This window comes from Oncorhynchus masou, chromosome 6 (assembly GCF_036934945.1).
Source record: "Oncorhynchus masou masou isolate Uvic2021 chromosome 6, UVic_Omas_1.1, whole genome shotgun sequence".
In the NCBI taxonomy this organism is placed as follows: domain Eukaryota; kingdom Metazoa; phylum Chordata; class Actinopteri; order Salmoniformes; family Salmonidae; genus Oncorhynchus; species Oncorhynchus masou.
Window position 1 is genome coordinate 82392937 of NC_088217.1, and position 22339 is coordinate 82415275.

The 22339-nt window shown below is 41.9% G+C and overlaps 1 protein-coding gene across 2 annotated transcripts in view; it reads right to left on the minus strand.

Moving 5' to 3' along the window:
* Positions 1 to 22339, minus strand: part of LOC135542795 (filamin A-interacting protein 1-like) — a 79971-nt gene that overhangs the window by 29140 nt on the left and 28492 nt on the right. For both annotated transcript variants that reach the window (XM_064969998.1, XM_064969999.1), the window contains exons 2-4: positions 14065 to 14395; positions 13624 to 13797; positions 13005 to 13183 (exon numbers count right to left, since the gene is read on the minus strand). In XM_064969998.1, the coding sequence (XP_064826070.1) occupies positions 13005 to 13183; positions 13624 to 13797; positions 14065 to 14385 (674 nt within the window). In that variant the 5' untranslated portion in view covers positions 14386 to 14395. The remainder of the gene's footprint in view (positions 1 to 13004; positions 13184 to 13623; positions 13798 to 14064; positions 14396 to 22339) is intronic.

The following is a 22339-nucleotide window of genomic DNA, read 5'->3' on the forward strand; positions in this document are numbered from 1 at the left end:
TGAGCACTTGGGGTCTCTACAGTGGGAAATCTTGGAGAGATGAGAGAGAGAATTGTAGAGTGGCCAAACTAGCCCAGCCCAGCCTAGGCCATCTGGCCCCTCCCAAGTGTGAAGGAAGACGTATAGAGAAAGACTTTTAGGTTTGATATAAAGGTCAGCCATTGAGCCTAGAGCAGAGTTACCATAGTCAAGTTAATGCACGTTGTCTACAAACAGTTATACCCACAATTTCAAATGGGATGTTCAAGTTTGGACACTTCTACGGTGCGGCGGTACCAAACGGAACCGAGCCAAAACTTTACGGGCAGTCACAGAGCCTAAAAGCCAAATCAGATTTGGTCTTTGTTATTTTGGGTAATCATAAAACTGCCAGTAATACATGGGAGCTTGAAACGTGAGATCATTATGTTCTTTGTTTTAACAATGAGTGTGCTTTAAAATATGAGGTCATACTGTACTTATATTCAATTAGAGATCCAGGCACAGTGTTTATGCACAGGGTTTTATTATCATGTGCTTCCTTGTCCATGTCGTTCCTACCTTCTCTCTAGCTACATACTGAACGTTTATGAGTATTGGCAAAAACCATTCCCTGCTGTCATCCTGAGGATATAGAACAGGGAGGAGCAGGTGGAGGAGGAATGATGTGTAATGTCCTCAGTCTAACCCTACACTTAGGATGATAATGTCTTGGTATGTGTGGTGCTAACTTGTTGCCATGGTTAAAACTACATCTGGATCCCAAGTTGCAGAAGTACTGTAGTATCTATGGTACATGGTAACAACAAACGTTACAATAGTATTCTACGTTTCAGTTTACGGGCCTCCATTTTGTGTCGATTGGAACCATTTTCTTATGACTTGAGGCAAGCTGAAATATTGAATACAAGAAACACAAAAATACAAAAAACTAACCAAAGACTGTAAACCCCTTGATTATAACACCACTTCAACCTGCAGCATCCCTGATAGACTAACAGTGTCAGAACCTGACTTGTGTTCAGCCTCCTCACTCTGACATTGATCCTCCCCAGTTCACTCTCTCACTAAGCCAACTCTACGGCCTCTTCAACTCACTAGACTCCCGCATGAATTTCTTTTGACCCCCCCCCCCCCCCACTCTAACAGTTCTCCGTAAGGCACCTCTTTTATTACCAGAGGATTACCTGGGGGGTGACCCCCACACATTTATCTCCAGATATTGGCTCCCTTTGCTCTTGCTGCTTGATACAGTCTGCCAATATGTTTTTATGTGGAGGGAGAGAAAAGTAAAGTAAGGGAGGAGTTAATGGTACTGTAGATATCTGATCCTGTTCACTTCCCCCTGGCCTCATGTGCTGTTGCTGTATCCTTTAATGTTACACAAATTGCCCTCTCAGGTTTCTCTAAACTGTACCACTCCGAAATGCTCATAACATCAACAGAATAATATGAGATCTGCATCAAACACAGACATAATACGATAATCACACACAGTGTGTTGCTTATTCGTTCATGTAGAAAGATAGAATGGCTGAGGGTAGAACAGGTACGTGATTATTCACATGAAATGGTTGCTCAAAAGCAGTTGTGCCAAGGACGGATTTGCTAACTACCATTTTGTAATTAGGTTATGTTTCTGGGGGGGATGTTGTTTTTCTATAGTGCTGCAGTTGATGGAAGTAGTCTTTCGAGTTGTGTGGCCTTTAAAACTACTATAATTAGCCGCTCCAGCCATTGGGCCTGCTGTATACTTGTTAAAATGGACTGAGAACTGGTCAAGTCTCTGGATTCCTGTCGTAAAAAGCCTGGATTTTGTTTTATGTTGAGCCATGGGTATTCACACGATTTGAATTACGTTTCTGTAATGTTCTCCAAGAAGCTTGGTGGGCTTGTAAAATGTTAAAGGGTTTTGATTTAGTGCTTTTACACCTTGTCCACGTGGCTTTTGTGAACAACTTACATTAGTCCGGTTGTCTTGTATTGTGTGTCCTTGTGCTGCCATTGCAAGTGTTGCATTTTTCAGTTTTGACATTTTGAATATAGAAAGATTACACAATTGTCTTCATTCCTATGACCTTTAGAATCAATGGAAAAGGTCTTCATCAGTCTTCACAGAGCCCTGCATTGGGCCAGGCCAGGAGAAGAGGACATTTCAGACACTACAGAGTTTCTTATTTTCCTGGTTGAAACATCTCATCAAAGCCCCCAAGATGCATTGTGACAGGGTGGTCCCTGTGACAGCTCTTCATTGTTTCCTGCCAAACACCAAGTCTAGTTTTACAGTTTGGTTTCTATATCATGACTTGACATCCGACCACCTTCAGTCTCGACAAGTTCTCCCAAGGCTTCAGGATATGGCCTTGAATTAATCTCTCCCATTTTAACCACAAACTATTCATCTGTCCCATTGTAACCACAAACTCAACCCCTTGTCTCAGTTTCAGCCAGTCTATTCTTCTTGGACTTGCTACATTTGAAAGTCGACACTTGTAAATTCCCTGTGTTAGTGAGGGTGGGTGGGGACATGTTAGATAACAGTTATTAGCAGACTGACCTAGCTTGCCTCTAACAAAGGGCTGCATTTACACCAAACAAGTAAACAAACTTGATGGTGGACCGTGTCGAGTCTGCGTCAGCAGCCGAATTCCCATCAAGGAAAAGTCAATTGAATCTCCATCCCCATAAATGTTAGTAATGAACAGTTACCACCTCAAAATTAGCTGTTTCCTAACTCTTTGCGCGAGTTACGAGGTCGACTTTAGATTTTACACAAAGTTAATAAAATTGTGTGTACACACAGAAGTTGGAAGTGTGTACACCACATTAGCTTCCATGTTGATGGGAGAGCCCCATGAATAATAGCAGATACAAATCCAACTCTGACTCATTGAGGACGTAACACAACATGGCTTTGGAACGTTGCTCCTGGTATATGGTGAATGCTCACGTTTACATCTGTGGAATAGAAGTATGTCCAATGATCTGAAGTAAAACAAATCAAATGGCATTTTATTTTGTCACATGCGCCGAATACAACACGTAGACCTTACCGTGAAATGCTTACTTACTAACAAGCCCTTAACCAACAATGCAGTTTTAAGAAAATTGAGTTAAGGAAATATTTACAAAATAAAAAAATGAAATAAAAGTAACACAATAAAATAACAATAATGATATACAGGGTCAATGTGCGGGGGGGGTACAGGATAGTCCAGGTCATTTGTACATGTAGGTAGGGGCATGGCTTAGAATTCATTGGTGTTTGTAACAATACAGAGTTGTATTTTTACATTGTTTATATTTAACTAGGCAAGTCCGTTAAGAACAAATTCTTATTTACAATGATGGCCTACACCGGCCAAACCCGGACGACGGTAAGACAATTGTGTGCCGCCCTATGGAACTCCCAATCACGGTCGGTTGTGTTACAGCCTGGAATCGAACTAGGGTGTCTGTAGTGACGCCTCAAGCAGTGCCTTAGACCGCTGCACCAATCAAAATTAAGCAACACACAGCACTTGACATAAACCATTAGACCTTACATCAGGGGCAGGTCATGTCAGAGAGAAGCCCCTTAACTCTGGTTGTTCTGAGCGATCCAGCCCCCTGGCTTGTACAAAACATGTTCATGTCTCTTTTGGTATGTGTTGTTACTGACTGCTGAATTTCATTTGACATGACAGAACACAGAATGACACAAGAATGCGAATAAAATTCCTCAGAAAAGATTTACATGAAATGCCACTGTGATTATGGGCAGATGCCATCAAAACACAAAGAATGTTTGTTTGCCACATCCCAGTTTGAATGAAACGTTTTCACAATTCAGCCAGACCGAGAGAGAGCCGTCCGGCCCGGAGAATGGAGAATACATTCACCTCGACAAGAGATTTCAACTGGCAGCTCTGGGCCACTTTTCCTCCATAATTCACTCACTATCTTGACACCATGTTGGCGGGAGAGCATGAGCAGCTCCAGCACATTGTACAGACAGACACAGTTGCTGCTGCCAGCCTCAGAGACGTCATGTTCAAGTCTACGTCCAAAATGGCACCCTTTTCCCGTTATAGTGCGGTATACTTGGGACCAGGGTCCATAGGGCTCTGGTCATAATTAGTGCACTATTTAGGGAATGGGGTGCCATTTGGGACGCAACAACCTTCAAGCTGTCAGTCGCTTCCTTCCAGCCTGACAATATGAAAAGAACTTCCTTTACCCGTGTTGTGCCAGCCATAATTTAAGAGGTACTGTGTAGGCTATCCACCCAAACCACTGCTACAGAGCGAGAGAAATCAGATTGCTGGTAAAAGTATCCTCAACATGTAATTCCTGGCATTTTTGCTCCTCTGTTGTAAATGAAGACTCGTCTTTACTCATCAGATTCTATGGAGGCAGAACATGGGGAAGACATTTCAGGCTTACTGGTGTGTTAACTTCTAGATTTCCTTCCAAAAGTTCTTTTTACTTTTTGGAATAGCTCTGGGGGAGTGGAATGAAACCCTAATAGCTGGACACACTTACGCAAGGGAGGAATCCATTTATACAAGGGACAGTGACACAAACTTGGCAAATCATAACTGGGCTTAAATTCCCTGAAAGTTGGAGAGTATTATACAGTACATCAAAATGCAGGAGGATAGGAGTGGGAGGCATCATTCATTATGCAAAGCACTAATGTGCTTAATCATCCAAAGTAATACACTCTCTCTCTTTCTCTGTCTCACAGGGTGAAAATAGGAGCTGAGAACAGAGTATGTACTCTGTGGTCTGCCAGGCTAATAACTGCATTCTGTCAGAGATATGTAATCACACGACGCCATACAATGACGGCTCCCGGACCTAATAGGCCCATACATTTACAGAGGTAACGGAGAAACGTCTGACAGCTCTGCACACTAAGAAAAGCACTTACATGTCGTAAAATGGCCCTTTAATCATTATGTCCTAGGTTTTAGTTATAGTTCACCTCCTAGACACATTACTGGTTGAGGTTCAGTTAGGTACTGCACTGTAGTAAAAATATGGCCATCATTATAGATCTTGTGTATTGAGTACAGTGCACTAAAAGTGTCCATTAGCTTTTAAGGTTTTTAACAGGCTTTCTCATCACAATATGTAACCTGGTGGGATCTGCTTCAGTTCTATTAGAGGCAGACCATAGTGGAGCACACTGATCAAAGCGTTGGTCTCATCATTGTCACGTCTATGGCTAGACAATTCTCTCACTATCTTGCAGTAGAGGAGGAAGAGGGACTGTTGGCAGACTAGTCGGTCAGGTCACAATCAGGAAGCAGCTCACATTTTCCAATCGGTCCAAGGCCACGCCTGTGTGACACAATTACAGTGTGTACAGGTGTGGGATCCTAATTTGACCAGTTTCTCACAGCAGGAACATAATCCTGCAGCAACAGGACATGTGAATTATTATGTGGATTATAATTAAATGGACATTTTTGTAGGGGTTGATACATTTTTCATAAGGGAAAATCAAGTCTGAAATTTCAAAGTGGAAATTACAAGCTTTAGAATCCTTTTTAAACATCCCCTGGTTTAGGTTTCAGGTTTGATTTATTCACACCAAAGAAAATAAGTGAAAGACAAAACAGTATAAATAAAACAAAACGGGTAAAAACGGTGTGCAGGTGAGGTATGAAGCCCAAAAGGGCTTATATGAAAACCACACCATAACTATAAGTAAAGCAACAGGGTGATCAAATGAACTGTAAAGACAGAAAAGAAGAGAGAGAAGTGGATTTCCCCTTAGGTTCCATATTTAGTTTAGTTTGTAGCTTCAACCACCTCAAGAGGATACGTTTCTACCTGAATACACACTGTATCATGTGAACTGCCATAAAACATATATACAGGCTTTTCAAGTTCACACAAGAAAGTATTCAGAGAGGAAGTCATAAAACAAACCACATTAACTACAATAATCGTCTAACAAGTCTGGTTAGTAGGTATGGTCTTTTTGTACGAAAAAAGCAGTATTCTTGTGAATGAGAGTTTTCAAAGGGTGAATCGTAGGACGCTGACACAACTCTCACACTTGCAGAAATTCTGAATGCACGGAGTTATATTGGCTGAATCACTTAAGCCAAAATTTCCTCAGTCCCTATTTCCCAGAAGTGGAAGGTCAAAGATGTACTGACACAACCGGAGCCGAGTTCCAGCCCGTTTTGTTTGGACAAAGCACATCGAGGGGAGTCTGTGTCATCTGTATGTTTAGAAGGAGTTGGTGAATATGTCATAGCTGTGTGATGATTCTGGACCTCACCACAGTTCCTGTGGTTGGGCCTTAGAGCACACTACTACACACATTTCAAACAATGTCTCCCCTTCAGACATGGAAAACAGAGTTTGCTTACTGCAAGTGTGTGTGTGTCTCTGCTCTTCTCCTTTCCAAGTCCATGACCTCTATGTTTGCAACTCTTTCCACATCAAAAAGCAGAGATAAACGATCATATAACATTTTTTACATTCCAATTAAAGATGGGTTCATGTTTCTTTTATCTTATTCCTTGCTGGGGATAAACATTTTGCTGGCAAGTCCCAACATTCTGTCATGTTTTCTCTATACCTTCAGCCCTACACTGAAATTCCAAACAGGAATGTACAGCATGCTTGTAGCAAAGCATTATGGGAGCCGTGGCAATACAGGTGTGCTATTCCTTTATTAAAGTCATGACCAACTGTTAAGAGTTTTGGCTGGATGCGCTTTAATCTAATTGGTCAGCAACAGATGATTCATGACTCTGCTGCCTCTAGTAGTTAATGAAAGAGTAATAGCATCTAAAATAGATAGTCAAGATGTGACAGGGGATCCTGCTTGTGCCTGTACCAGTAACAGCTGGATGATAACTTCTTAAAACATAGTCCTGGACATTTGTAGTCGATCCTACCCTGAAGGTGTAGTCATACTGAGAGAGGTATGCTGTTCCTGCTCATATATTATAATGAATTCATGGAAGCAGATCAAAACGCCCCAGTGTTCTATCTTCGAGAACTGAGAAGGTTCTACGTCCCAAATGGCACCCTATTCCCTATATAGTGCACTACTTTTGACCAGAGCCCAATATGCGGTCCTGGTCAAAAGTAGTACCCTACATAGGGAACAGGGTGCCATTTGGGATGCAGGGTAATAATAAGCATCACAAGGAATGATGGAATGGCAGTGGAATGTTCCAGATGCACCTGAATGATGTAATCATGACAGGGTCAGTGGACCGGCACACTGAGCCCCAGTGTGTGAGATGGGACTGTAGAGATGTAGAGAGAGAACACCTATCCATCTTACCAGGCTGTCAAACCAATGACCAGAGCGCTACTTTTTCATGAGAAACAACATTTCTGTCTAAAGGTATAGTCACCCACTATCAAGAAAATAAAAACATCCAGATTTGCATATTAACATATTAGTCAACCAAATTAACCTTTCACCTTTCAAACCCAAAAGGGACAGAGTGAGCTGAAGTGCCTCGGTGCCGTACGTTACACACGTGTTGAAGTCATGTTTCAGGCAACATCTGCTGATGGTTAGAGTGCTCAGTGCTACTCTGCTCTCACACCCCACTACTGCCATACACAAACACACTGTACACTGTAGTGAGGTCCTCAGGCCTGGACATGGCTCGATAGCCAATTAATCAGAGGGGGCTGCTTGACCTCTATCAACCCCCCCCCCCCCCTCCCATACCCTCTCTCCTTAACTTCAAGATTAACATGCTACATGAGCTTTCCAGGACCAGGAAGGGTCACCCAACAGTTGGAGGCTCAGTGCCAAAATAAAGAGGGAGAAAGAGACAATGAGAAATTAGAAAGAGAGGAGGAAATGTAGGGAGAGCGAGAGCGAGAGAGAGAGAGAGAGAGAGAGAGAGAGAGAGAGAGAAAGAAGAGAGAGTGAGAAGAGAGAGTGAGAAGAGAGAGTGAGAAGAGAGAGAGAGAAAGAAGAGAGAAAGAAGAGAGAGAGAGAAAGAAGAGAGAGAGAGAGAAGAGAGAGAAGAGAGAAGGGGAGCTCTGGTGTCTCGTCTGTTGTTAAATCCCTACACATAGCCCTCGTAGTATGTAATCACACTCGCTGCTTGCCAGCAGGGTCCAGAAAGGAAATGACTGCATCCAGCGAAAATGCATCATACAACAATGGATTAACGGGCATGAAATGAAAAACTGGTGCTGCGCAGTGCTCTTCAAAAGGGTGAGCTATGGCCAAGCTTTAGTGCTGAGATCACAGAGGCTATTGTCGCTCTCTTCAGACCAGTGATAATTGGTTTGTCCATGTACATTCTGTGTGTTCTGAGATTTTCCTGTTTTTTGTTTCTGCCCCCTGTGATTATCTTTGGGAATGTCTGTCTTCAGAACAGAAGCTGCCACACGACGTATCAGGTCCTGAAACTACTACTGTTAAAGTATTTATTGAAATCCTTTGGGGAATTATTTTTGCTGTAGACATCCAAGAGAGTCGAAGAGAATGTGTTTCCATTTTTAGCAAAAAGGTTTATGATGGTTCAAAGAAGCCTTTTTACCCCCTGGTTCATGTCCATGTTTGGTCCAAATGGTAAACACAAGACAAGACAGCAACACATGTGACAGTCTGTGTACGTGCTGGTGGGCTGTTGAATGCCAATACTCAGAGATACTTTGAGAGGGTGACTCTAATGTTTCTTTGTCCAGGTCCAACTTTATTTAGTGATTTTGTTTGGCTTGAATAAACACTGTTCGTCATACATGCTACTTATTAACAGCCTAAATGACACAGTCTTAATGGAACAGAGCCCTTCAGTAATCTTAAGGGTTGCTGACTCTCTAGACATTTGATAGTTTGTAACAGCATAGGATAATATCATAACTACCCAGAATTCATTCATGTAAAAAGAATCAGTCTTCTGAGGATAGTCTAGACCAGGTATTCCCAAACGGGGGTTCCGCGCAATGCCGCCGGGTTTACGCCAAATACAAATGTGTTTCACATTTTTATTAAATTATAATTGAAAACTCTTCACATTTTCAAACAGTCCATTTGTATTTTCCAACAGGGCTATACATTTGGGTGAGATTTTTTCTCTCGCCTGAGTAGCCTCGTTTCACTGCCAAAAATAAAATGAAACCATCTAGTGTTCAGCGAAATAACAACACAATGTCAAATACAGGTAGCCTAGTCAAATAATTAACATCCAATCACATTAACCGTTACTCTCTCACGGGAATTCCACTAACGGTCCTTATGTAGCCAAACGTAGCTGCTGCTCATTCCGTTTGCTCGAAAATGGATAAATAGTTAAAAAAGTAAGACTTGCGTCCATAGAGACACATACCAGCTCTACTAGTAGTAATGCTGCTTACCAGCAGGACTACATCTGCACCTGTTGACGACACAAGTTGTTCTGCTTCCACGAGCACATCCAATGCTAGCATCAGTAATTCTACATTTGTTGTTAGCCCAGCTAGCATGGACACTGACAGTTGTGAATCTGATGCAGCCGAAGAGCTACTGCCCCCTTACCCGGGAAAGCACCGAACAACATACAGGGACGTTGGACTATCGAAGAGGCGCAAATATGATGAGAACAACATTGATTTGGGTTTCACTTATATTGGGAGAAGTGCCTTTCCTCAGCCACAGTGTGTTATATGTGCAAAAGTACTATCTTACAACTCAATGAAACCTTCACTCTTGCGCCGACATTTTAAGCTACTGGACAGCTTTATGACATCAAATGGACTTTAGAGGTCAAGATGTGTTGGTATCTGTACTGATGGTGCAAAAGCCATGACAGGGAGACATAGTGGAGGGGTAACGGACGTGCAAGCAGTTGCTACCGACACCACTTGGGGTCACTGCAGCATCCACCGAGAGGCTCTTGCTGCCAAAGGAATACCTGACAGCTTGAAAGATGTTTTGGACACAGTTAAAATGGTTAACTTTGTTAAAGCAAAGCCCCTGAACTCTCATGTATTTTCTGCACTAAGCTATGATATGGGCAGTGACCATGTAATGCTTTTACAACATACAGAAGTGAGCTGGTTACCAAGGAGCAAAGTATTGACACATTTTTTTTAAATTGAGAGACGAGCTAAAAGTTTCCTTTACTGACCATGATTTTCACTTGTCTGACTGCTTGATGATGACGAGTTTCTCACACGACTGGCCTTTCTGGGTGATGTTCTTTCTCACCTGAATGATCTGAATCTAGGATTACAGGGACTCTCCGCAACTATATTCAATGTGCGAGACAAAATTGAGGCTATGATTAAGAAATTGGAGCGCTTCTCTGTCTGCATTAACATGGACAACACACATGTATTTCCATCATTGTATGATTTTTTTGTGTGCAAATGAACGGGCAATATCAAATGTGATATAGCGAAGCACCTGATTGTGTTGGGTGAGCAATTACGCAGGTACTTTCGCGAAACGGATGACACATAAAACTGGATTCGTTATCCCTTTCATGCCCTGCCTCCAGTCCACCTACCGATATCTGAACAAGAGAGCCTCATCGAAATTTCACCAAACGGTTCTGTGAAAATTTTATTTAATCAGAAGCCACTGCCAGATTTCTGGATTGGCAGCGCTCAGAGTATCCTGCCTTGGAAAATTGCGCTGTTAAGACACTGATGCCCTTTGCGTACCCATGTGAGAGTGTATTCTCGGCCCTCCCTAACATGAAAATGAAATACAGGCACATTTTTGTCACAGCCGGGTTGTGACAAAAACTCACACTCATTCTTATGCTTAATAAATTCATTGTATAGTGTGTGTGTGGCAGGCTTACAATTATGGCAAAAAACAGCATTTGAGAGTGCGCAGACCCTGGTGCTAGAAGGGGTACGCAGCTGGAGGTTGAATGTTTGAAGGGGTACGGGACTATAAAAAGTTTGGGAACCACTGGTCTAGACAAACAACCAGGGTTTAGATGATGTAAGACAACACCTCAGAGACACCCACCTTTACTCTACACTTGTTCCCCAAGCACTTCACTTGTTGCTCTAGTTCTGCTCCAGCCGGTCTCTGAGCGAAGACAGATGACGAAGGCAGACGTAGAAGAAAACTTTCAGCTCTACTTTCTTTACAGTTTACTCACTCAAACCCAAATCTGGATGTCCTCTAGTCTACAAAGCTATGGCCAAACTTTAGTCATTACCATGGCGACCTGACATCTTGTTGAACATGCAGTATGATTAATGCGCTTTTCCTCCTAGGCCATTGTGTTCTTTCTCTCACATATAAATCTTTCACCTTGTTCTCACAGAGTAATTAACGTGAACCCTGGACGGAGGGATATTTATCATGGCACTTCAACACTTCCTGACACGCTCCTCCGAACCGTGACTGAGCCCAGTGCTGCAGGCCCAGGCCGTGGCCGCCAAGCCAAACACACCGACCAACCCAGAGAGGTTCTGATAATGGGGTCATCATAATTAGGGCACCTCACTCTGGACCGGGCTGATGGCCAAATCTCTCTCTCTCTCTCTGAAGTGATTTGGTGGACATGTGAATGTATCTGGCTGAGGCAGCAGGGGCGGCTAGAGGGAGAGATGGATGGAGGGAGAGATGGAGGGAGAAGGTCATACTATACCTGTATGGTACAGTCTAGTCCGTTCTACACAGATTTACAATGATAGATGTCTCTACAGGAAGGCATAGCCCCAGTCAGAAGGCGAACTCCCTGTTAGGGCTTGAAAGTTATCTGTCAGGGTGGATACACTTCACACTGACTGACATTGCCATATAAAGACATTACTATTGACACAGAGAATCTGACAGAGTACGTATTTGTACATTGTAAAAACACTGTATATATATATAATATGACATTTGTAATGTCTTCATTGTTTTGAAACTTCTGTATGTGTGATGTCTACTGTTAATTTTTATTGTTTATTTCACTTTATATATTATCGACCTTACTTGCTTTGGCAATGTTAACACATGTTACCCATGCCAATAAAGCCCCTTGAATTGAATTGCATTGAATTGAAGAGAGAGAGAGAGAGAGAGAGAGAGAGAGAGAGAGAGAGAGAGAGAGAGAGAGAGAGAGAGAGAGAGAGAGAGAGAGAGAGAGAGAGAGAGAGAGAGAGAGAGAGAGAGAGAGAGAGAGAGAGAGAGAGTTAGATGTTGCTTATAACAAGGGCAAAGGCAGTTTAATTTTGGGCCAAGTCATCGAGTTTGACTTCAACACACCCGATCTGAACGCTATGGTCGAGTTTCTAAGTACCAAAATGAGTCTGGGTCATGTTTGAGTTACGACACAATTAATGTCTATAATAGGGGAACTCTGTACTCTGTCAGATGGTCTGTTAATGTGTATAAAGTGTTTGTTTTGGACATCTCCTTGGCATGCCCATTCATTTGCTGTAATATTATACATAGAGTATATTACAGTTCAATTATCACAATTGCAGAACCCTGGATGAAACCTAAACGTGTGTAAAACGGGGAACCTTCAAGAAAGTGTTTCTCTGTATGTAACTACAGTCTGCTATTCATAATGTCCTTCTAAATTCCAGGTAAATACCAGCCAACCGTAAAGAACACGTATTACTCTAATATCTAGCCTACACAAACATCAGTAGGAGTCTGTCTATAGCAGCTATTCAGGGTTGGGTTATTGTTCTTTGGAAGCCAATGAGTAAAGTTTCTTCTGGCATTATGCATCACTCTGTTGTCTTACGACAACATGTCTCAACACAACCTGGGTTATAATACAGCCACGTCATTTATAAGGGGATTACCAATTAAAGGCAACCTGATACTGATGTATTGAATTATTTATCAAGCGTTTGGTTTTAAGTCCCTCCTTTCTATGTGAAAACAGTAAATACAAACCATCCATAGAGGTTTTGGCATGTAGGTGTTCATTTCAAGATCATTCATTCAACACCTTGAGGAGCCTTTCTGAGGAGCGTGCTCAGCTCTTGTGTGTGTGTGTGTGTGTGTGTGTGTATATGTGCATACATGCGTGTTTGCCTGCCTTTGCGCATGTATGTTTGTTAAGTTTTGAGAAACAGAGCAACAAACAGACCTTTCTCGTTCCTGCTCCAGCAGGTTGGTGAACTCGTCACTCTTCCTCATGAAGTCTCCATGGTTCCTCTTCTCGTCGTCCAGCTTGTACAGGGCGCGCTTGTGGGACTGCTCAGTCAGCAGCAGCTGCTCCAGCATGCGACGATGGGTCTCCCTCTGCTTCTCCACCAGCTTGTCCAGCTAGGAGAGACCAGAGCGTTTACTGACCACTCCAAATACACTTCCTGTCACCTCTATGTGAGGTGATAACGGATGTATTCATGTATTTTCAAATGTGATTGTCCAGTCATGAGACAAAAACACAAAAATTGATCTTTGAACCTACAAAGTAGCTACTTCATATACATTTTAGCAGACTCTTATCCACAGCAACTTACAGGAGCAATTAGGGTTAAGTGCCTTTCTCACGGGCACATTAACAGATTTTTCACCTCATCGGCTTGGGGATTCGAACAAGCGACCTTTCTGTTACTGGCCCAACGCTCTTAACTGCTAGGCTACCTGCCGCCCATATACTGTAGCTGAAGTCTCAACACTTCCAAGTCATCTTATCAGGGTGCTACACTTCACTGACCCCAGACTTTACTGAGCTGCTGTATTGAATGTTGAGACTGTGCTACCTCAGCCATGGGCCTCTCGTAGATGTCTTCCTGGAAGGTCTCAGCCTTGCTCTGGACGGTGTCTCTCTGCAGGGCCTGAAGGACCTTCTGTGGGGTGACGAACCCATACTGGGCCTCCAAGAGGGCCAAGTCAATCTTCTCAGCCTTCAACACCGTGATCACCTCGTCTCTGGCCTGTGGTAGGGGGGAGAGAAAGAGGGAGAGAGAAGAGGACACAGTTCTATGAGCATGATAGCTAGACTACCCATGGTTCAGTATTACAAAGAAGCATGTCCTATAGCTAGACTACCCATGGTTTAGTATTACCAAGAAGCCAAGTGATCTGCCTCTCCTCACCAGATAACCCAGAACCAGCCAAACCCTTGCCCAGTCTCCTAGTCTCTCCTCACCAAACAACCCAAAACCATCCAAACCCTGGCCAGTCCCACAGTCTCTCCTCACCTGCAGTTCTCCTTCTAGCATGGAGAGAAGGAACAGAAGATCGTCTCGGGAGAGGTCCCTGGTCTTCCCGCCTGCTGCCTTCTCCCTCCGACTGTTACTGCTGGCACTGCCACTGCCACTGCTGCCACTGCCCTCCTTTTCCTTCCTCTGGACAGTGCCTGTGTCTGTGCCTGTGTCATCGGGGGGCTCCCTGTGCCTGGCCCGTCCTGCACCCCTGCCCTGGGGCTCCTCACGTTCTGTGGCCCGCCTCTGTGATCGTGCCTGGTGCTGAGCCAGCTTGGCCTTTGCTGTGTCCTCTAGGCTGTTGCTACGGGAACGCATGGTTTTTTACCTGCAGGGGGAACAGGAAGGAACATAGTGGAAGGAGATTGATAGATGGGTTGGGGTGGAGTTGGGTGTAGCCGTGGGGTAAAGGGTTGGTGGGTTGAGGCAGGCGACAGCTGTGTGAAGGGAGTGATTTGTTTTATTCAGCCCCGAAGCTCAGTCGTCCAGGCTCTGTATCATTGTGTAAGACTGTGGTTTGGTTAAATCACTGACTCATGACAATGATGAAGCCATGAATGGTCCGACAGTCTTAAGCTCCATTCACTGTGTCATTTATCGTTTTCTGCGTTATATAGTACCTGGAAAGGTAAACATGCACCTTGATGAAAAAGTGATTGTGAATACAAATCCTTAATAGGCCAATCTCTGCTCTGTGTGTTTGATCTGAGGATGAAAAGAAAAACGCCTTGAATCATTCATTACATCACCAGTTGTATTAGTGGCCTGGCTGACAGTTTATGAGTAAGAGGGATGGCTGTTTGACTGCATATGTACACATGCAAGGCACGGAATGATTCGGGGGTGATGTCATCGCCGCAAGCAGCAGTCTGTTTGAACAGATCTAAACTCAGAGATCTGGGCTCCAGGCGAGAGCAGAGAGCGGCCATATGCGTTAGTGAGCGTTTGCTTACACCATCACAATGCACTAGTCCCAGGAGGATAGCGTGTAATTCCGTAAACCTTCATTAGGGTTCTGTTGATGAGTAAACTGTGCCACAGTAGACACTAAAGCAATCAGGCCCTGTTTGGCCCTAATGGATTGCAGCTATTACTCACAGTTAGTCTTGCAACATTTGAGCTGTTCAAACAGACAAAGGGCACAGCTGGGATCCAGGTCGACAAGGAGCTGGTTACGCAACACCTCTAAAGAGTTCAACCCGGGTCACTGTCTTTGGCTGTCCCCATAGGAGAACCCTTTGAAGAACCCTTTTTGGTTCCATGAAGAACCATTTCCACAGAGAGTTCTACATGGAACCCAAAATGGTTCTACCTGGAACCAAAAAGGTTCTCCTATGGGGACAGCCAACCCTTTTTTCTAAGTTTGTACTGCCAAAGTGCCAAGTGAGTGTATAATAATATCTAACAATCTCTTTGATTGACTGTCATGAGAGCTCAGATATGCCCCAGTGTTCTCTGCTGTGCTGTGTGTGTTTGTGTGAGACTGAAATAGAACTGGCTGGAGTGGAGCGTCTGGCATGTCTCCATATCAACTCTGGCTGTTGTTCGCTCACTTCCCTGACAAAGCTGTGTGTTTTGAGAGTAAACATTGCCGAGGGCCCACGCTACTGGTCAGTGTTGGGTTTGACAGTCACACAGGCTGTCCTGTTCCATGACTGTAATGGTTGGATGTAGGAGTGCTGGGAAAGCTATACTGTGAGAGAACTATACTTCTGTTTCAAACCTCTCACTGGGAGAGGGTTCCAATCCGAGGCTGGATCACTCCCTTTGGCACATCTATACTGGCTTTGTACACTACTTTCAGAGAAACGTTGGTAACACTTTATTTTTAGAGCCTACTTTCCTTTGGAAGCTCTCACCCATTTCACTCCCTCCAGATCATGTTATAGTCCAACAATAAAGTAAACAAAAACTAACAAGAATGTGCAAAGAGAGACCTTTGCTGGAAAGTACCAGTTATTCAAACAAGCCAAATGAAAGCACGGTTTGAGATGATGATGTTTTTGGAATTATCTCTGAACTCCTCAGAAGAGCACAAAACAAAAACACCAGTTATGGAACTGCTGATGTCGTCTATGTATGAACATGGTTTTTACTGTTGTGATGTAGTCTATGTATGAACATGGTTTTTACTGTTGTGATGTAGTCTATGTATGAACTGTGAACATGGTTTTTACTGTTGTGATGTAGTCTATGTATGAACATGATTTTACTGTTGTGATGTAGTCTATGTATGAACATGATTTTACTGTTGTGATGTAGTCTATGTATGAACATGGTTTTTACTGTTGTGATGTAGTCTATGTATGAACTGTGAACATGGTTTTTACTGTTGTGATGTAGTCTATGTATGAACATGATTTTACTGTTGTGATGTAGTCTATGTATGAACATGGTTTTTACTGTTGTGATGTAGTCTATGTATGAACTGTGAACTATGTATGAATGGAACATTTTTACTGTTGTGATGTAGTCTATGTATGAACATGATTTTACTGTTGTGATGTAGTCTATGTATGAACATGGTTTTTACTGTTGTGATGTAGTCTATGTATGAACTGTGAACATGGTTTTTACTGTTGTGATGTAGTCTATGTATGAACTGTGAACATGGTTTTTACTGTTGTGATGTAGTCTATGTATGAACATGGATTTTACTGTTGTTGTGATGTAGTCTATGTATGAACTGTGAACATGGTTGTGATGTAGTCTATGTATGAACTGTGAACATGGTTTTTACTGTTGTGATGTAGTCTATGTATGAACTGTGAACATGGTTTTACTGTTGCTGATGTAGTCTATGTATGAACTGTGAACATGGTTTTTACTGTTGTGATGTAGTCTATGTATGAACATGGTTTTTACTGTTGTGATGTAGTCTATGTATGAACTGTGAACATGGTTTTTACTGTTGTGATGTAGTCTATGTATGAACTGTGAACATGGTTTTTACTGTTGTGATGTAGTCTATGTATGTCATGGTTTTTACTGTTGTGATGTAGTCTATGTATGAACATGGTTTTTACTGTTGTGATGTAGTCTATGTATGAACTGTGAACATGGGTTTTACTGTTGTGATGTAGTCTATGTATGAACTGTGAACATGGTTTTTACTGTTGTGATGTAGTCTATGTATGAACTGTGAACATGGTTTTTACTGTTGTGATGTAGTCTATGTATGAACTGTGAACATGGTTTTTACTGTTGTGATGTAGTCTATGTATGAACATGGTTTTTACTGTTGTGATGTAGTCTATGTATGAACTGTGAACATGGTTTTTACTGTTGTGATGTAGTCTATGTATGAACTGTGAACATGGTTTTTACTGTTGTGATGTAGTCTATGTATGAACTGTGAACATGGTTTTTACTGTTGTGATGTAGTCTATGTATGAACATGGTTTTTACTGTTGTGATGTAGTCTATGTATGAACTGTGAACATAGTTTTTACTGTTGTGATAGTCTATTTTTACATGTTGTGATGTAGTCTATGTATGAACTGTGAACATGGTTTTACTGTTGCTGATGTAGTCTATGTATGAACATGGTTTTTACTGTTGTGATGTAGTCTATGTATGAACATGGTTTTTCCTGTTGTGATGTAGTCTATGTATGAACTGTGAACATGGTTTTTACTGTTGTGATGTAGTCTATGTATGAACTATGAACATGGTTTTACTGTTGCTGATGTAGTCTATGTATGAACTGTGAACATGGTTTTACTTTTGTGATGTAGTCTATGTATGAACATGGTTTTTACTGTTGTGATGTAGTCTATGTATGAACTATGAACATGGTTTTACTGTTGCTGATGTAGTCTATGTATGAACTGTGAACATGGTTTAACTTTTGTGATGTAGTCTATGTATGAACATGGTTTTTACTGTTGTGATGTAGTCTATGTATGAACTATGAACATGGTTTTTACTGTTGTGATGTAGTCTATGTATGAACATGGTTTTTACTGTTGTGATGTGAACTGTGAACATGGTTTTTACTGTTGGGATGTAGTCTATGTATGAACTGTGAACATGGTTTTTACTGTTGCTGATGTAGTCTATGTATGAACTGTGAACATGGTTTTTAATGTTGTGATGTAGTCTATGTATGAACATGATTTTACTGTTGTGATGTAGTCTATGTATGAACATGGTTTTTACTGTTGTGATGTAGTCTATGTATGAACTGTGAACATGGTTTTTACTGTTGTGATGTAGTCTATGTATGAACATGGTTTTTACTGTTGTGATGTAGTCTATGTATGAACTGTGAACATGGTTTTTACTGTTGTGATGTAGTCTATGTATGAACATGATTTTACTGTTGTGATGTAGTCTATGTATGAACATGGTTTTTACTGTTGTGATGTAGTCTATGTATGAACGCTAGGTACGAAACCACAAACATAGTTTGTCGATGAGCATACTTTGTTTTGCTGCCTGTCAGCTTGGCCAAGGTGAGAAGAGGAATCTGCCAGAACACAATTAGTTAGTTACCATATGAGGTAAGAGCCCTTGCATAGCCTCTTCTACTGCTAATGATGATGAGGTGCACCACAATGGTATTATTTTACCAGAACATTCCCTCCTCCATAGTGTTCTGAACAGCAAACAACAATCTTCGTGTCAAGTATAATACTGGGGAGAGTTCATAACGATACATTCTGTAACATTGAAATGACCACTGAACAGATTCCCAATCCCCAGAATAGAGGGCGACCGATTAATCGGAATGGCTGATTAATTAGGGACGATTTTAAGTCTTCTTAACAATCGGAAATCGGTATTTTTGGGCACCGATTTCCGATTTTTTTAATGATTGAATAATTTTTTTATACCTTTATTTAACTAGGCAAGTCAGTTAAGAACACATTCTTATTTTCAATGACGGCCTAATAACGGTGGGTTACCTGCCTTGTTCAGGGGCAGAACGACAGATTTTCACCTTGTCGGCTCAGGGGATCCAATCTTGCAACCGTACAGTTAACTGGTCCAACGCTCTAACCATTGCACTCCACGAGTAGCCTGCCTGTTACGCGAACGCAGTAGAAGCCAAGGTAAATTGCTAGCTTAGCATTAAACTTATTTTATAAAAAACAATCAATCATAATCACTAGTTTTAACTACTAATCCAGTTTAGCAGGCAATATTAACCAGGTGAAATTGTGTCATTTCTCTTGCGTTCATTGCACGCAGAGTGAGGGTATATGCAACAGTTTGGGCCGCCTGGCTCATTGGGAACTAATTTGCCAGAATTTTACGTAATTATGACATAACATTGAAGGTTGTGCAATGTAACAATAATATTTAGACCCATTAGATAAAATACCGAACAGTTCCGTATTTCACTGAAATAATAAATGTTTTGTTTTCGAAATGATAGTTTCCGGATTCGACCATATTAATGACCAAAGGCTCGTATTTCTGTGTGTTATTATGAAGTCTGATTTGATAGAGCAGTCTGACTGAGCAGCAGCAGGCCCGTAATCATTCATTCAAATTGCACTTTCGTGCGTTTTGCCAGCAGCTCTTCGCAAAAACAGCACTGTTTATGACTTCAGCTGGTGTAACCAATGTGAAATTGCAAGCTAGTTATTTTTTTATTTACCTTTATTTAACTAGGCAAGTCAGTTAAGAACAAATTCTTATTTTTAATGAGGCCTAGGAACAGTGGGTTAACTGCCTGTTCAGGGCCAGAATGACAGCGTTGTACCTTGTCAGCTCGGGGATATGAACTTGCAACCTTTCGGTTACTAGTCCAACGCTCTAACCACTAGGTTACCCTGCCGCCACAGTTAGCTGGGTGTACGCTAATACCGTTTCAAACGTCACTCGCTCTGAGACTTGGAATAGTTATTCCCCTTGCACTGCAAGGGCCGTGGCTTTGTGGAGCGATGGGTGACGCTGCTTCGAGTGCGGCTGTTGTCGATGTGTTCCTGGTTCGAGCCCAGGTAGGGGTGAGGAGAGGGACGGAAGCTATACTGTTACACTGGCAATACTAGTGCCTATAAGAACATCCAATAGTCAAAGGAATATGAAATACAAATGGTATAGAGAGAAATAGTCCTATAAATACTATATTAACTACAACCTAAAACCTCTTACCTTGGCATATTGAAGTCTCATGTTAACAGGAACCACCAACTTTCATATGTTCTGAGCAAGGAACTTAAACATTAGCTTTTTTACATGGCACACATTTTTACATGGCACATATTGCATATTGGCACATATTACTTTCTTCTCCAACACTTTGTTTTTAAATTATTTAAACCAAATTGAATATGTTTCATTATTTATTTATGTTATTGATGTATTATATTAAGTTTAAATAAGTGTTAATTCAGTATTATTGTTTATTTACAAAAAAATTAAATAAAAATTTGGCCGATTAATCGGTATCAGCTTTTTTGGTCCTCCAATAATCGGTATCGGTATCGGCGTTGAAAAATCATAAATCGGTAGACATCTACCCCAGAATGTACCTTTAAAGTCAACTCACCTACAACTGTATAAGGAAGGTGATTGTTATGAAATACGGATACACTACAGTATGGGCAATGGGCAAAACTGGTTGAATCAATGTTGTTTCCACGTCATTTCAACCAAAAATGTCTATGCAATGACGTTGAATCAACGTGGAAAACTGATTGGATTTGCAAAAAGTAATCAACGTCAGGGTATTTCGTCTTCTTTTTGTTTACCCACCTTTCAACCCAAATCCAATGATATGGTGAAATGTTTTGTTTAACTCACATTAGCTGACAACTCAACCCAATGTAAATCAAATCTAGACGTTGAACTGACGTCTGTGGCCAGTGGGAACACTGAAGAAAGCACAATGCCATGACAGTCTTCTCCCCCTCCATGTAGTAAACTGACCAGACTAGTTTGACATTCATACTCTGTGACACTATGAATGAAAGAGTTTGTAACATGTGTGAATCTGCCCAGAGAGATTACATTTAATCATGATTTGTTCTACTACTAATCTGGCCAGCTGAACATCACACAGGGTCCCAATTGGCCCCGTACTAACAACATAGTGCACTACCTTTGACCAGAGCCCAATAGGCCCCGGTCAAAAGTAGTGCAACGCATAGAGAATAGGTTACAATTTGGGAAGCAAACACAGTCATTGTGTCAAACTGGCTCAGGCCCTTTCACATCTCATTGTCTCAGTCTTCTACAGGTCCACAATAGGAGCAGGATCACAGCCAAAAGGTGATGTAATGATAAACAGCACTTCATACTGTTTGCAGAGGATTAGCTATTGCTTTGGCAGAGAGGACATTACCATATGCACGCAACATGGACTCATGCTTGTGCATGTCTATAGGCCTATACCTTGCATTTTAAGTAATATCAGCACACACACACACACACACACACACACACACACACACACACACACACACACACACACACACACACACACACACACACACACACACACACACACACACACACACACACACACACACACACACACACACACACACACACACACACACACACACACACACACACACACACACACTACCTAGTACAGGTAGGTACTGTAGATACTGCCTCTATAGCCAGTACACAAAGCTTGCCTGAAAGACCTGTAACATATTTGTAACATACCTGTAACACAGTCATCATTCCTCAACACAGACGTTTGACAAGTATCCTGACATGCTGATGTGATTATTACCAGAGTAATGACCTAGGAAAGAGTGCTGTGAGTTTGGGGGGATGTGAGGTTGGGTTTATAAGGCTGCACTGTGCCCTCGGCTTGATGAGGTCACAGACCTGGCAGAACTAGACTCAGGCTCTCTCTTTCTGAATGGAAACAAAGTTTGTCAGAGGCGCCTAACCTTTACATTGATGCCTTGCCTGCCTCTCACTCTCTCTGACGTGCGTAATCATCCAAAGTAATAGTTCTCTCTCTCTCCCTCTCTCTCTCCCTCTCTCTCTCTCTCTCTCTCTCTCTCTCTCTAGGAGCTGCTGCTTGTAATTCAGACTGTAGTCTGCTCTTACATACAGTTGAAGTCGGAGGTTTACATACACTTTACACAGGTAGGAGTCTCGTTTTTCAACCACTCCACAAATGTCTTGTTAACAAACTATAGTTTTGGCAAGTTGGCTAGGACATCTACTTTGTGCATGACACAAGTAATTTTTCCAACAATTGTTTACAGACAGATTATTTCACTTATAATTCACTGTATCATAATTCCAGTGGGTCAAAAGTTTACATACATTAAATTGGCTGTGCCTTTAAAGA